This window comes from Mustela lutreola, chromosome 3 (assembly GCF_030435805.1).
Source record: "Mustela lutreola isolate mMusLut2 chromosome 3, mMusLut2.pri, whole genome shotgun sequence".
Lineage (NCBI taxonomy): Eukaryota > Metazoa > Chordata > Mammalia > Carnivora > Mustelidae > Mustela > Mustela lutreola.
The window spans coordinates 106,162,399-106,178,443 of record NC_081292.1 but is presented as its reverse complement, the minus strand read 5'-3'; the positions used below and the strand labels follow the sequence as shown (position 1 = coordinate 106,178,443).

General features: G+C 40.3%; 1 protein-coding gene across 5 annotated transcripts in view; it reads right to left on the bottom strand.

The window, feature by feature from the left end:
• CLASP1 (cytoplasmic linker associated protein 1) overlaps positions 1–16,045 on the bottom strand; it is a 271,575-nt gene that overhangs the window by 102,990 nt on the left and 152,540 nt on the right. For all 5 annotated transcript variants that reach the window (XM_059166603.1, XM_059166604.1, XM_059166606.1 and 2 more), the window contains exons 11-16: positions 15,769–15,861; positions 14,680–14,825; positions 13,661–13,796; positions 12,575–12,645; positions 8,464–8,523; positions 1,105–1,182 (exon numbers count right to left, since the gene is read on the bottom strand). In XM_059166603.1, coding sequence (XP_059022586.1) covers positions 1,105–1,182; positions 8,464–8,523; positions 12,575–12,645; positions 13,661–13,796; positions 14,680–14,825; positions 15,769–15,861 — 584 coding nt within the window. The remainder of the gene's footprint in view (positions 1–1,104; positions 1,183–8,463; positions 8,524–12,574; positions 12,646–13,660; positions 13,797–14,679; positions 14,826–15,768; positions 15,862–16,045) is intronic.

Genomic DNA, 16,045 nt, shown 5'->3' with positions numbered 1-16,045 from the left:
GAAAGCCTCAGAAATCAGGGGAATAGGAGCGCCTGGGTGGCTCAGTGGGTTAAGCCACTGCCTTCGGCTCAGGTCATGATCCCAGAGTCCTGGGATCGAGTCCCGCATCGGGCGCTCTGCTCAGCGGGGAGCCTGCTTCCTCCTCTCTCTCTCTGCTTGCCTCTCTGCCTACTTGTTATCTCTCTCTCTGTCAAATAAATAAATTAAAAAAAAAAAAAAAAAAAAAGAAATCAGGGGAATAGAATTTAATGGAGAGAGCAGTCCAAGAGCCACAGGGATCTGGTCAGGAGGTACCGCTGCCACTAATGAGATGTTAATATTCCAGGTGAGTGAGAAAAGAGGCTACCTGTGTCTGATACAAGAGCCGGTCTTTATGAAAGCACAGATCACTCACAGCACTCCTCCACACACGGCCCAAGACGGCCTAAGTCTCAGCATCTGACTCCTGGCGTTTACAGTCACAGTGACAAAATTATTCCCAGGAGGCACGGAATGCATGGTCACTGCCTTGTGACCGAAGCGTGACCCGCCTGATGGCAGAAGTGCTTTGCGAGTGGCCTGGCAACTGCAAGTCAGCGCTGCAGGAATGCGCTCTGCAGGAATCCCCAGCATCTCCTCAACCCGCCTGCCCCTCACCACCTGCACACCTTCCCTGGCAGCCACCTGAAACCTGCAAAGAGACCGTCACAGGGGAAGGATCTCTGGGACTGCGATTTCTCCCAGGAAAGCAAAAGGTCCCTTTGGATTATGACCTGGCTCCTAACAGAGCCTCATGAGGAAGAAAATATGCTGAGTGTGCACACAAATGCTTTTCTGATTCACATAATCATTTGTCATAAATTTAAAAATGAGCATGCTGTTGCATCCCTCAGTCCTGTTTATATTCACATACTATCGGTCAGTCTTTCAGGCCTGGGCACCTGAACCTTCTAATCAAAAATGCAGAGAAATAGCATGGCATGGCCTTTTGAGGTCATATTTCAAAGTCACCATCAATGAAACATATTCATGCAGTTTAATGAGTTTTTAATAACACAATCTAAATAACACCTGAAACTTAAAAAGAGTGAATTTAAACACAAGTGGTGTACAGTTAATACTTACTTTCTGGCTTCTATCCTTGCTTCAGAATCCGCATCATGTATTCCCTTCTTTATTGTTTCGGCTAATACTGATATATGTCTAGACATTCAGAAGAGAAAGCAGTAACAATCATTACCATGTAGTCTTAAGTGGATAAAAACAAGTGTGAGAACTTCAGACTGGCACTTGTGCCCAGTGAGTCAACCAACACGCAGCTGAGACATCTGAGCTCCCTTCCCTGCCACTCTCCTAACTTCTACCTCTGTCCCAGGGTCCCCCTGCCCTCCACCAGCTGCCCCCACCTAAGTACCCCAAGTTTTTAAGATAATGGCTGAGTCTTCTTACTTCATACTTATTTAGCTCAACTTTTTAGCAACCCAAGGAACAAGGCTACAAGGCTCTACCTTTCCATGGCGGGGAGTAGTTTCTACAGAAATTATGAGGTAATAATCATCAGAATGCTGCAGAGGCTACCTGCATCACATTTCTGTAACTAAACATAATGTTTTTTTCAAGTACTGCTATGCAACATGAACAAATTTATAAAATCATGTCACAATTTTATAAATAGCTGTTCTCTTTAGTTTATGTTCTGCCCTGGCTGAGAGCAAGTTATTAAAGTGTCTCTTTGAATGTTTAACAGATTTTTAAGAAAAGAGAGAAGGCTGCAATGAGTTAGTCTCACAGAACAAAGAGTAAGTTACCATCTTATGGCCCGCTCAGTCTTTGCCTCATTCCTTCATTCAGTAACAGTTTAGCGTGTACCCGCTAAGAGGCAGATGTTGAGCGAGGAGGGGAATGGATAAATACACGAGGCTATGTGTGAGTTCTTAACACATGACTGTTCTACTCGTGTCCTCACATTAAACCCCCCTTCCATTTTCCACCTCTAAATTCCAAAATTATCACCAAATAAAGAGGATACAATAACCAAGAGATAAAAGAATGCATGACTATCTTGTAGATTCGAGGTATTTGCAGATGAAAATTTTACCTCCAGGAGGAATGGCTTTGTGTACTCTCTGCCCCCTGCAGTATGGAATGGGACTCCCAAAAGTACTTCGTTAAAATGTCACTAATAAAATGATTAGTATGCTGTACAGCTTCTCAGAATATGTAACATTCAAAACTGGGTGGCACACCACCATCATCTAGCTCTCCAATTTTAACTCACCAGGAATAATAGGCACCTCTAATTCAAAAGAACTAAAAACGGCAAAGAATGAATCTTTAAATTAAGAGACATCCTTCTTCAAGAATTCTGCCACAATCCTACCTTTCACCATGATGATGTGAAACGTACCAACACCAACCTAAATAAAGAGAAAACTGCTGACTTTCTGATACTGGGAGATCAAAAAGAACTGTGAGATGAGTGAAACTCCTTTAAGGATCTAAGAGTTATACCTGGCCTGCCAAGAGCAGCTTGGAACATCTTCCTGGTTGGAATGGACGAATGTCGGGCGCCAGGATGAGAGTCGAGAATTAATTGTGGATGACTTCGGGGGAAGATGGCAGAGTAGGAGGCCCCTAAACTCATCTCCTCCCACAGATACAACTAGGTATCACCTGCATCAGTGTAAATGACCCAGAAACATCTGAAGATTAGCAGACCAGACTCTGCACACCTAAATGTAGAAAAGGCCACACTGAAGAAGGCAGGGAGCACACAGATGGGGTAGGGAGCTAAACAAGCCCACAAACTTTCTATAGGAGAGAGAAATACTGGGGACGCACAGAGGGAAGAGGATCAAACCCTCACACCAAGCACCCCAGGCATGGGGAACCCACATGAATGCCAGAAGGGCATAATTTTGTGAGGTCTTACAATCAGCAGAGCTTAACACTTTAAAACTTTAAAATCTGTAGGAGGGAAATAGGAAACTGAGTCCCCATGCTTAAAGAACACAACAAACAACCCCTTGGAGATACTGTAATAAAAGCAGCACTTGGAAAAACACCTGCGGTATACACAAGGGAGCTTGCTTTACTCACATCAGAGCATGAGCCAGAGGGGTGGGGATTCTGGGGAAACTTCACCAGGGACAAAGGAGCTGGTGGACACCATTTCCCTGCTCCACCCTCTGCCCAGACACATGAACACCTGTAGGAACAAGCTCCATGCCAACACTTTCCACCTATCTTGGTAACAGTATGCCTGCCTTCTCCTGCGGACATAACCTCTCAGGCCAGGTCTTGGATCCAGATTTCCGCCAGAGCAGACCCACGCAAAACTTAACACTGCCTGCACTGTGGGTCCCTCTCCCCTCTAACAGATCCTTGGCCGAAGCACATCCAAACCAGTGCCACAGGCTTGGCTGGGATGGACTGGCCCCTCTGCAAAGTGACCCCTGACTTGGGGAGATAACCACCCACCCCAGCTGGACTGTGGCCCCAGCAGCGGACTGGATCCAGATAGCAGCTCTAACTGTAGGCACCACCTACCAACGAAAGTTTCTCAGGGCATAGCAGAAAGAAAGTCCCAGCAGTCTGGTGCTACTGCATCTCTGGCAAATGCCTGATATGAATGTGACTCAAGCCCAGGACGGCCCAGACTGGCTCCCTAACAACATGGGTACCCAATGCTGCCCACAACAGGCAGAGCCACTGCGGATGACTGGACTGAACAAAAAAGTGGCTCAGCCACAACAGCAGGGCACATGCAACTCACATGGAGACCCCCCTGCAAGTGCCAGTTTGGGTGAACAGGGGACACCACCCTGCAGGGCACTATGGACCTCTTCTTCATAAGGCAGGAGGCAGAGCAGACTTTCCTAACACACAGAAACAGACACAGAGTTAGACAAAGTGAGAAGAAAGAGGAATATTTCCCAGTGTAAGAAAAGGAAAAAATCAGAGCAAGAGACCTAAGCAAAATGGAGATAAGCAATATGCTTGATTGAGAATTTGAAGGAATGATCATAAACATACTCACTGGACTTTAAAAAAAATTGTGGAGGACCCCAGTAAGAACCTTAATAAAGAGACAGAAAACATTTAAAAAAGCCAATCAGAGATGAAGAACTCCATAACTAAATTAAAAATACCATAGATGGAATAAACAATAGACTAGAGAAGTAGAATGGATCAGCAACTGGAGGACAGAATAATGGGAAGCAATCAAACTGAAGAGGAGAAAGGAAAAAAAAAACAAAAAATGAAAACAGACTTAGGGAATTCAGCAACACCATCAAGCACAGTAACACTTGCTATATGTTATACGTTATCCCAGGGGAGAAGGGAGAGAAAGGGGGGCAGAAAATTTACTTGAAGAATAGCTGAAAACTTCCCAAATCTGGGGAAGAAAACAGAAATCCAGATCCAGGAGACACTGAGAGCTCCCAACAAAAACAACAAAAGGAGGTCCACACCAAGACACAGTAATTAAAATAGCAAAACATAGTGATAAAGAGAGAATTTTTAAAGCAGTAAAAGAAAATAGTTACATAGAAAGGAAACTCCTTAAGGCTATCAGCTGATTTTTCAGAAACTTTATGGCCAGAGGGGAGTAGCATGATGTATTCAAAGTGCTGGGGGTGGGAGGGAACCCTTTAGCCAAGAATATTCTCTTTCCTCTTCTGAAAGATAGCCTTGCTGGATAAAGAGTTTTCCAGACAAATCAAAGTTAAAGAAATTCATAACCCCAAAACCAGCCCTATATGTTAAAGTGGGCTCACTAAGTGGAAAGGAAAGGCCATAAGCAGGAGTAAAAAAAGGAGGAAGCATAAAAGCAGTAAAATTAAGTATAGCTATAAAAATCAGTCAAAGGATTCACAAGTTAAAAGGATATAAAGTATGACACCATATACCTAAAATGTGGAAAGAGATGAATAATGGGTTCAAACTTAAGCAACCATCAACTTTAGATGCCATATGCATAAAATGGCATATGTAAATTAAAAACCAGTAATACATATACAAAAAAAAAGAGAGAGAGAGAAAGAAAACCAAGTATACCACTAAAGAAAGTCAGCAAACCATGAGAGAAGAGAGTTAGAACGGAAAGGAACAGAGAAGAACCACATAAACAACTGTAAAATAAATAACAAGATGGCAGTAAGTACCTACCTATCAGTAACTACTCTGAATGTAAATGGACTGAGCCCTCCAATCCAACGACACAGGGTAACAGAATGGATAAAAACCAAGACCCATTTATATGCTGCCTACAGGAGACTCAGAGCTAAAGACACAACATACATATTGATAGTGAAGGGGCAGAAGAGCATCTACCATGCAAATGGAAGTGAGAAGAAAGCCGGAACAGCAACACTTATAAAAGAGAAAATAGGACTTTCAAACAGTATACAATCTGGGGCACGTGGGCGGCTCAGTCAGTTAAGCATCTGACTCTTGGGTTTTGGTCAGGTCATGATCTCAGCGTTGTGGGATTGAGCCTCACATCAGATACTGTGCTGAGCATGAAACCTGCTTGCAATTCTCTCTCCCTCTCTCCCTGTACTACCCCCACTCGTATTCTCTTTCTAAATAAATAATCTTTCAAAACAAAACAAAACAAAAGGCAGTATACAATCATAAAGGGACTAATCCAACAAGAAGATGTAACAACTGTAAATGTTCATGGACCCAAAATGGGAGCATCCCAATATATAAAACAGCTAATAAGAAACAAAGACAAGTAATCGATAGTAATATAATAACAAGGGACTTTAACAACCCATTTACATCAATGGATAGATCATCCAAAGAGAAAACCAACAAGGCAACAGTGACTTTTAATATCATATTGAACCAGAAGGCTCTAACATATATTCAGAACATTCCATTCTAAAATAACAAAATACACATTTTTTTTCAAGTGCATACACAACATTCTCCAGAATATACCACATATTAGGCCACAAAACAAGTCTCAATGAATTGAAAAAGATCAAACTCCTACTATGACTATGCATCTTTTCCAACCATAACATTATGAAATCAGAAATCAACCACAATAAAAATTGGGAAAGACTGCAAATAAATGGAAGTTATATAACGTGCTCCTAAACAATGAGTGGGTCAAACACAAAATCAAAGAGGAAATAAAAAAAATACATGGAGACAAATGAAAATGAAAATACAACAGTCCAGAATCTTTGGGCTGCAGTACAAGCTGGTCTAGGAGAGAAGTTTGTAGAATATAGGTCTACCTCAAGAAACAAGAAAAAATAGGCAAAGGGAGAAAGAGACTCCCCACTGAAGCAGGACCCAGGACCCTGAGATCACAACCTGAGCCGAAGGCAGATGCTTAACCAACTGAGCTACCCAGGCGCCCCAAGAACAAATATTGTTAAAATGTCCACACTACCCAAAGCAATCTCTATGTTTAATGCAATCCCTATCAAAATATCAACACAGCATTTTTCACAGAACTAGAACAAATAATCTTAAAATTTGTACAGAACCACAAAATCCCCGAATAAGCAGAGTAATCTTGAAAAAGAACAACTAAACTAGAGGTATCACAATTCCAGATTTCGAGATATACTACATAAAGCTGTAATACTCAAAACAGTGTGGTACTGGCACAAAAATTATCACATATATCAATGCACAATAGAGAGCCCAGAAATAATTCCATGATCATGTGGTCAATTAATCTTCGACAAAGGAGGCAAGAATACACAACAGGAAGAGACAGTCTCTTCAACAAATGGTGCTGGGGAAACTGGTCAGCTACATGCAAAAGAATGAAACTGGACCAATTCCTCACAGCATACACAAAAATAAACCCAAAACGGATTAAGGACTAGGGAATCCGGGTGACTTAGTCAGTTAAGCTCAAGTCATGATCTCAGGGTTGTGAGACAGAGCCCCATGTCAGACTTCACACTGAGCATGGAGCCTGCTTAAGATTTTCTTTCTCATTCTCTCTCTCTCCCTATTCCTCTTCACCTCTCCCTCTCCCCTGTGTGTGTGCATGTCTCTCTCTCTCTCTCTCTCTCTCCCTCTTGATAAAAAGAAAAACATCCAAAAAACGGATTAAGGACCTAAATAGGAGACCTGGAACCATAAAAATTCTAGAAGAGAACACAGGCAATAACTGTTGGCATTGGCTGTAACAACATATTTCTAGATGTCTCTTGAAGCAAGGTAAACAAAAGCAAAAATCAACTCTTAAATAAAAAGCTTCTGCATACAAAGGAAACTGTCAACAAAATCAAAAGACAATCTACCAAATGGGAGATGATATTTACAAGTGACATATTCAATAAAAGCTTAGTATTCAAAATATATAAAGAACTGCTACAGCTCAAATACCCTCCCAAAAAAGAATAATCCAATTAAAAAATGGAGAGAAGATGTGAACAGACATTTCTCCAAAACAGACATTCAGATGGCCAAAAGACACATAAAAAGAAGCTCAACATCACTCATCAACAAGGAAATGAAAATCAAAACCACAATGAGATACCACTTTACACCTGTCAGAATGGCTAAAATCAAAAACACAAGAAACAACAGGTGTTAGCAAGGATGTGGAGAAATAGGAATGCTCATGCACCGTTGGTGGGAATGCAAACTGTGCAGCCACTGCAGAAAACAATATGAAGGTTCCTCAAAACATTAAAAACAGAAATACCATACAATCTAGTAATTCCACTACTGGATATTTACCCAAAAGCTATACAAACACTAATTCAAATAGATACATACACCCCTATATTTATTGCTGCATTATTTAGAATAGTCAAATTATGGAAGCGATGAATGGATAAAGATGTCGAATAGATACACAATGGAGTATTACTCAGCCATAAAAACAAATGAAATCTTCCCATTTGCAACAACAGGGATGGAGCTAGAGCGTATTATGCTAAGTGAAATGTCAGTCACAGAAAGATAAATACCATATGATTTTACTCATACGTGGACTTTAAGAAACAAAGAAAATGGTCAACTAAAAAACAGACTCTTAACTACAGAGAACAAACTGATGGTTACTAAAGGGAAGGGGCATGGGGGGGATGGGTAAAACAGGTGAAAGGGATTAAGAATTCACTTACTGAGTGAATTAGTCAGATGAGCACTGACTAATGTACAGACTTACTAAATCACTATGCTTTACACCTAAAATAACATGGCAGGTTATCTATATTGGAGTTAAAAACTAATTTAAAGAAAAGGTTAATTGTGGCTTTTAGCTGACATGGTGTACATCTGTCCACATCTCTAGGCACACTAAAACTGCAATCAATGAAATTCACTAAACGTTTCTGCCAATATTATGAGCCTCACGAAGTAACAGATGTAGTCGTGCAAACAAATGCTTAGACTCCTTCCATTCTTATAAAAAGCAGGTTGGGCCATTTGTCAAGGCATTAAATCTCAAAATTCATTTCAGAGAGGAAATAAACCTGCAAATCAAATGCTTACCGTTCCAGTGAATGTGTCTGCCACTCTTGTAAAAGTAAATCTAAAAATTCAAAACAGCGCCTAAAAAGTGTAAAGGAAATATAGGTAACTCAGTCATTTTTATGTTAGTGAAAACAAAAGCTTTTTTTAATTCCCACACTACTTTTTAGACCTGTTAAATTTCTTCTAATTATTAGGATTCAAAAAATGGAATATACAGTTGGAATCAGCATTGACTAAAAACCCAAGCAAGTAAAAGTAATTTAGCAACTATGGTGATCAGAAAAGAAAAATTATATAGATTATTATATATATATATATATATATGTATATAAAATATACACACACACACAAATTTTATATGTATTATATATGTAATTATATAGATATAAGAGGATATAAAAGTTCCCCTCAAATCAGAAACTGGAGCTTCGTGGCAACATTACTGAAAGGGCCTATTGCTGTCCTTTGTTTTTATACTACCTCAAATAATATGTTAAAATAGGACATACATAAGCAAAAAAGATCAGCGCATATTATTACAGAACCAGGGAATTGGTCTTTGCACTAATTTCACAGAATGCCTTGTGCAAAAAAGGGGGGAAAAAAGTCCTGAAAAACAAAGTGCTTTCCAAATTTTCCCAAGAAGATCCCAGGTAGTGCTTAAAATAGATTTTTCTCTAACTACTCCTCTAATTCCCTCTTCAATCTTTCAGCCTCCTTTCTTGTCAAGCCGTTTCACTTTTGTAATCTTTCTTGGCCTGATTTGTGCAGTGAAACAATTCTGGTCTCATCTCCTTTGGATTACATCACCACTTCGAGTTCTACCTCTTTATAACTTTCCAGAAGTCCAGGCTGTTTATCCTTGTGGCAGTAAATCTTCATAGTCTTAGAAACTTACTCAAGGAAACAAACCAGAGGGTAATTTTTCTCTAATGACCAGACTTGCATTCCCATGGTCCTCCCAATTCAAAACATCATAATCCATATAATTAATTACTCAATAAATCTTTAATAAACCCTAACCCTACCCTAGATGGTACGGATAACAATGGGAACCAAGACATACACCATCAAGCAAGAAACACAAGGAACAGTTCCCATGTGCCAGAAATACAAGGGGGCTCTTCTTAGAAACACACAGGAGAGCTATCCAACCCAGTCCTAGGACTGGCAACAGGGTGCACGTGTGCCCGTGCGTTGAGAGTTGGTTGTGAAACAGACTTTCTCCAAGGAGAGACACTGACCCACACCCACACTCTCTCCTCTGTCATTCTCCCCACCCAGCCTCAACCGAGGCCGTGTTTATTCTACCTTCTTCCTCATGTCATTTCCTGGGCTGATTTTTGTCTTTTTTTAAGAAATATGTGTGCTTTGTTTGTTTATCTATCTCTTAGTGAATAAAGCCATCTTTGGTGCTAATTCTGGTCTTAAATGTGTGTTAGCTTGTTCAAAAATATGCCCTGTAAGTTAGGTTTTATTTTCTACTTTTTAGACGAACATACAAAGAAGCAGTATCAATACTGGCATTGTTTAACACATCAATATTTAAACACATCAGGTTAGAACTTGTCTCTTTACCTACTCCTACTCATCATTCAAAATGCAACTCAGTTTTCAACTTGTCTATGAAGCATCGTAGGAATATATTAGCTGGCTTTAATCACTGCTCTCTGAATTTCTAAATTCCCAATACAGGTATTATAATTCACTCTTACGTTGCTTTGCATGATTGTTTTTTAATCTCCCCATCTAAACGATCAACTTCTCAAAGACAGAGAGACTGTGCAGTCCAGTTCTTACAAATTCTACAAAGCAGAGCTAGGTACTGGCTGAGTACATCAGAGCCAGAGCACTGCCTGGGTGCCACTGCCCTCTTTGGTTCTCTTTACGTCTCTGAAGGTACTTCTTCCAGCATGAAGATGCATGGTTCTGACCGATGCAGACCCTGACTAATATAAGAAGAGCAATCTGAAAGGGACTCAGAAAGGGGTAAAAGGGGTGACATTTCTCTTGCCATAGTGGATGCAAGTTACCAGTCATTTAGCACCAGAAGCCAGAACTGTTAAATTCTGGGGACTGAATGGTGTTGCCCCAAAATTTGTATGTTGAAGCCCAACTGCCCAATAGGGGCCCAATAGATGGGGCCTTCAGTAGGTAATTAGATTCACATGAGGTCATGAAAATGGGGCTGTAATGATGGGGCTGGTGCCCCTCTAAGAAGAAACCCCTGAGAGCATGCTCTTTGTGTCTCTATCTCTGCCCTGTGAAGACACAGTGAGAAGGCAGCCACCTGCAGATGACCCTCATTAGAATTCAACCATGCTGGGGACGCCTGGGTGGCTCAGTGGGTTAAAGCCTCTGCCTTCAGCTCGGGTCATGATCCCAGGGTCCTGGGATCGAGCCCCACATCGGGCTCTCTGCTCAGCAGGGAGCCTGCTTCCTCCTCTCTCTCTGCCTGCCTCTCTGCCTACTTGTGGTCTCTGTCTGTCAAATAAATAAATAAAATCTTTAAAAAAAAAAAAAGAATTCAACCATGCTGAACTCAACCACACTGGTACCCTCATCTCAGACTTCCAGCCCCAGAACTGTGAGAAAATCCATTTCTGTTGTTTAAGCCACCCAGTGTGTGGTATTTTGTTATGGCAGCCAGAGCTGACTAATACACTAAACATTCTGTAACATTCTACAGGATGTAGAACAGAGGAACTCGGCCTAATACACTCTGAATTTCTCTTGGAAAACCTAAAACGATAGTGACAATAGCAGCGGCAGCAGCAAAATCTAATAATGAGTGTCACTTATTAAGGTCGCACAAAGTGTCAAACCCCGCTATCCAATTACTGGGCCCACGGAACAGCTCTGCCTCTGTGGAAGTACTCTCATTCCAAGCAAGTCAAATTAGCCAGTGGGAAGAGGTAATGCTTCGGTTGCAGTCTGCCAGGTTCTGAAGTTCACTACCATCCCTCTCCCCTGCTGAGCTCACACACTCATCTCCGGAAGCAGCAGCGAAACTGGAGGTAAAGGCAGACCACATTCCTCAGAGACATACAAGCAAGCCGTTAGATATTAAGCTTTTTTTTCCAGTGAAAGGTGCCAATTCCTTCCTTCCTAGTTTTATAAAGGTGGAGACTCCCCTTTCTCCTTCGTGACTTCCACAGAGCTGTGAGTAAGATGGATGGAGGCCGCCTCAGGAGTAACAGGCATCCCTACCTGTGGAAACATGGCGGGACCTAGGGGACATGCCAGGAAAGGAGGGCAACGGTGGGCAGCGACTGTACGCTGTGCTCCAAGCTTAGAGTGAAGGGCTCTTTCACTGGGCTGGGATCAGACAACAAACTCCAGGAATGTGAGCAGGAGGCTGCTGTCCAAGCCAGCCATTAACTTACTCTATATTACCTGATATGGTCCACCGAGCGGCTTCAACAGTGTTCCCCAATCCCCTTAAAATCTACACTAAACTATTCTAACTTTTCTTAGGAAGAGGGGGCACAGACTTTATAACAGACTCTCAAGAACTACAGATTCCAGTGAGCAGAGGTCTTATTCCTCGCCTGTGATCTAGGGATGCTCATCTGGACCAGGGAACAAAGACCTAGCTAGCTAACCAGGTGGTATCTCCTGGTACTTGGTGTTGGGTCAGGATTCAGAACCCCAGAAATCACTGTTGGAAGCTGGAAATAACATACATCACCTACTACCGACAGTAATATTAAATAGATGCCATTAATTTTTATAATGTTCTTTTTCTTGCATGCAGTTACTGCTTTTATTCAGAGAAGGGTACACCAATGATTTAGAGAGACTGAGAAAAAATGTACACCACCCGCTCCCATTAACTCACATACACACAGACACAGATTCTTTGTCTCCCGCCCTTCTCTTGCACACACGCATGCTCTCTCTCTCTCTCACACACACAACACACACATATACACACGAATAATAGAGGCTGTCCAAATTTATCTTTCAGACTATTCAGATCATGATCCCTCAATCCAAACTATTTATTACAATGATCTGAAATAAAATTTAAAACTTCAAACATGAATGTTTCCACGGAGGCAAATTTGGAATTTGTTTTGGTTTTTAAACCATTCAAAAATAATGAGGACGCTATTTAAAAATTTACCTTCTAACTGCGACAGACTTAGAGGTACAGTTGCTTGTTATGACAGGTATTAGCCTAGGGATGTGTGTGTGCTGCAGAAAAGAACAAAAACAGAGGTGAACACTTGGAAATACAAAAATAAAATAAAACTAAGACAACCACCACACTTCCTTATTCAACTACCTAAAGCACATGTATTTAGATTAGAATTTCACTGGATATTGCCAAAGGCCATGCCAACATTACAGAACCTCAACAGACCACCCAATGACATATAAATAGCTCTAGCAACAGAACAAACCATTGGTGGGAAGTCTAAATTATCTGGCAGTAGAGATCTAAGGGAGTTCAAAAGGAATCTGCAGACCGATGTGTTTTGATACAGTTTCAATGGGAATGTCCAACAACGGCTTTGGATTTAATATTTCAAGTAGGCAGTGCAAATAATAGGGACTAAAAATAACACAAGTAAGTGACCCACAATAACCAGAAATATTCCAGAAAGATTTTAGCATCATCAAGTCCCAGTTTCAAGGGCTGCCTCTGGGCAAAAGAGACTTCAAGGTGGAGAGGAGGTCATGTGGGGTCTATTCATTTTAAGCTCTTGTGAACTATTAAGTTTTACTGAAAACTTGTACATAAATTACTTGGATAATTATTTAAACTTAAATAAATGAGTGTTTAGAACACTGAAAGGAATCTTTTGTTCATCAGCTTAAACACAATTAGTTAAATAAAAACTTTAGGTGAATAACAAAGCCACAAGCACAAATACCTAAAATGGAATGACTGGAAATTAAGGAGTACAATCTGGAGACCTAAAGAACTGGGTACAAACCGAAGCAGATACAGATGCTCAAATGTTTAAAGTCAATGACGAATAAATGATCAACATATCAGTAAGCATATACCATATCCATAATTCACATTATGAAATGTAAAAGGCTCATATAGGATCTAATTAAGGAGAGGGAGAGGCTGATTTGTATCTGCAACATGATTCCAACTACTTATAATCATGCTAATGAAAAGTGCCTCTAATAAGGCTTATCAACCACCCATGTTTACTACTTGCTTACTCTATGTATGGCCCCCAAATATACTTACCCGAATGATTAACCTAACAGCTACAACACCAGAAGTGGCCATAATTTTGGCACTATTTGGAATTAAATTAAAGATAGTTGGCATAATGGCTTCAGCTCCATGGTCAAACTTATTTCCCAGAACTGATGACAGATGCCTACAATGAGAAATGAAAACTGCACTGTAGTTGTATTTCTTGCAAACACTGAAGCATATAAGCCTCTTAACATCGCAGGGCTTTCATTTAAAGTTACTGAGAGACAAAAAGCAAAGGTCTGAGTCAGATACTTTCAAAATATTTCCAATGTGCACACAGTGGACTTGGCAAAGAGCCACTGCCCCAAGAGTTTGTGGTTTTTTATTTTTTAAATAAATCATTTCCAACACATTAATCTTAAAATAGCAAAAGACAAATTGATCATATACTAATAAAATATAAATATGAAAGACCCCCCCCCCACCCTTTTCTTCCTTTTGCCCCATTAAAAGCCTTTAGTACATGATATACATGCTTCCACATCTGATACTTAACAGCGGCAGCATCTGCTTCCTGTTGCTGCTTTGCTGTTCGGAAACACTTTCTAACACAGAAGCTCCAGCTTCAAACGCTGATAACAGGTTTCGCTAGGGTAAAATTCTACTGGAGCATATGCCTTGGCTTTAACTTCATAGCTACAGTGCTCTTCTAGAAACAAAGAAAAATTCTGATAATCCTGCTATATCCAGACAGCAGAATCAAGGAAAAGCTGAGAAAGAGAAGTTTGTAAAATTTCTTTTTTCTGTATTATTAGTAATAACTGCTCCAAGTTTATAATGGAGGCTTCAGAGCTAAGTCACGGAGTACCACTGAAACTCTTGTCACACTTTCTGTCATTAGGCAGGAAGCACTGTAACAGTATAAAAGTGCCAACAGCAGCATAAATGGGACAGGTCAGAAGGCACATTAGAGAGACCTGCTAGCCATCTGCCACAGACCATCCCAGAAGCGCTGCAACAAGGCTAATTTAGGATGTGTGAGAATCAAGCATGGTAGTCCTTACCCCAAGGTGATACAAGCCTCCCGCACTACCTGAGACCGCAGGTCCTTAGCAGAGAGTTTAAAGGCTCCATCCAAAAGACGCAAATGTTGAAAGAAGTTATCATACTCAGCAGCACCAGCCAAAAGTAAAGATCTTATCTTTTTTAGCTGATGGGACAGAGAAAATTCAGAGACACACAAAGCAATTCTTCAAACAGTATATACAAAACAACAGAAACCATCAAATATGAGCAATCAACATCAAAGTTCATTGATATCAGAAGCTCTCCAGAAGAACTGAGCCAATTCAATATCAGCTACCATACTGCATAAATCTACGTATCACAAAAAGAACGGATTATTTTTATATGCAGTACCTTAAAATTCTGCAAAATGTATTTTTTAACTGAAAACAAATTTGTGTCTTTATAGGTTCCGTGCTAATGATAAAACAACAAAAGCCTTCATTTTAACTCCTCCCCTAAATCTTATCTTCCCCAACAACTGACTCTAACTGACAATTGTTTAAGGAGTCAAAGGAGGAAGCCATCCTGTCATCATTTGTACAGTGTCCTCCACTGCGGCATTCCTGAAAGGCTAATCTGAGTCTGAGTGGAATACGGCTGTAATTTTATTGCCTCACTTCCTGCCAGCCGACCACTGGAAAACAGCTTTCCTCAGATAAGACACACCCTCATTTTAATGTTCACCCCACTTTTCATTAATCTACTTTTTTAAATAGAAGGGACAGAACTTTCCAGCAAGTGATATGAAGAAAGGAAGGATGAAAGGGACACACACTGAAAATGCTACTAAGAAAAGTCAATTTACTGGCTAACAATTACAATTAAATGTTGACTAAGACAAGAGTGGAGGCTGTCTCCACAGGCTCCGCATTAGGTCTTTGTTAAAAGTACAGGACATACATAACGGCATAGGTTGGCATGCTTTTGAAACAGAAACAGAAGTGAGGTACTCTACTAAAAGGGTTAAGTGTAAATATGGTACTTTATATTTAAAATTCATCAGAGCTATATACCCAATTGCATAATTATTTAGAACATTTAAATAAATCCAATGAAAATGTAATCACATGAAGTCAACGGCTTACAGCATTTACTCTTTGCTCCCAATCATGCTTGTCATCAGATAATATTTCCCTAATCTTGTTTATGGATTCCTCAAGGTCTCGGCTGGAATAAATCTGTAAGCAAAATTAATTTACAACCAATGTAAGAAAAATTACAGAATAAACAAAGATTAGTTTTTAATTACATGAAGTCAAGAGCTTTAGCAAGTAAAGTTTAAAAAAAAATGTCATTTTTTCAGAAGGTCCTATAACATCTAGCCAGATTTGTCTTAGAATGAGTGTCTTTCCCATTGTGAAT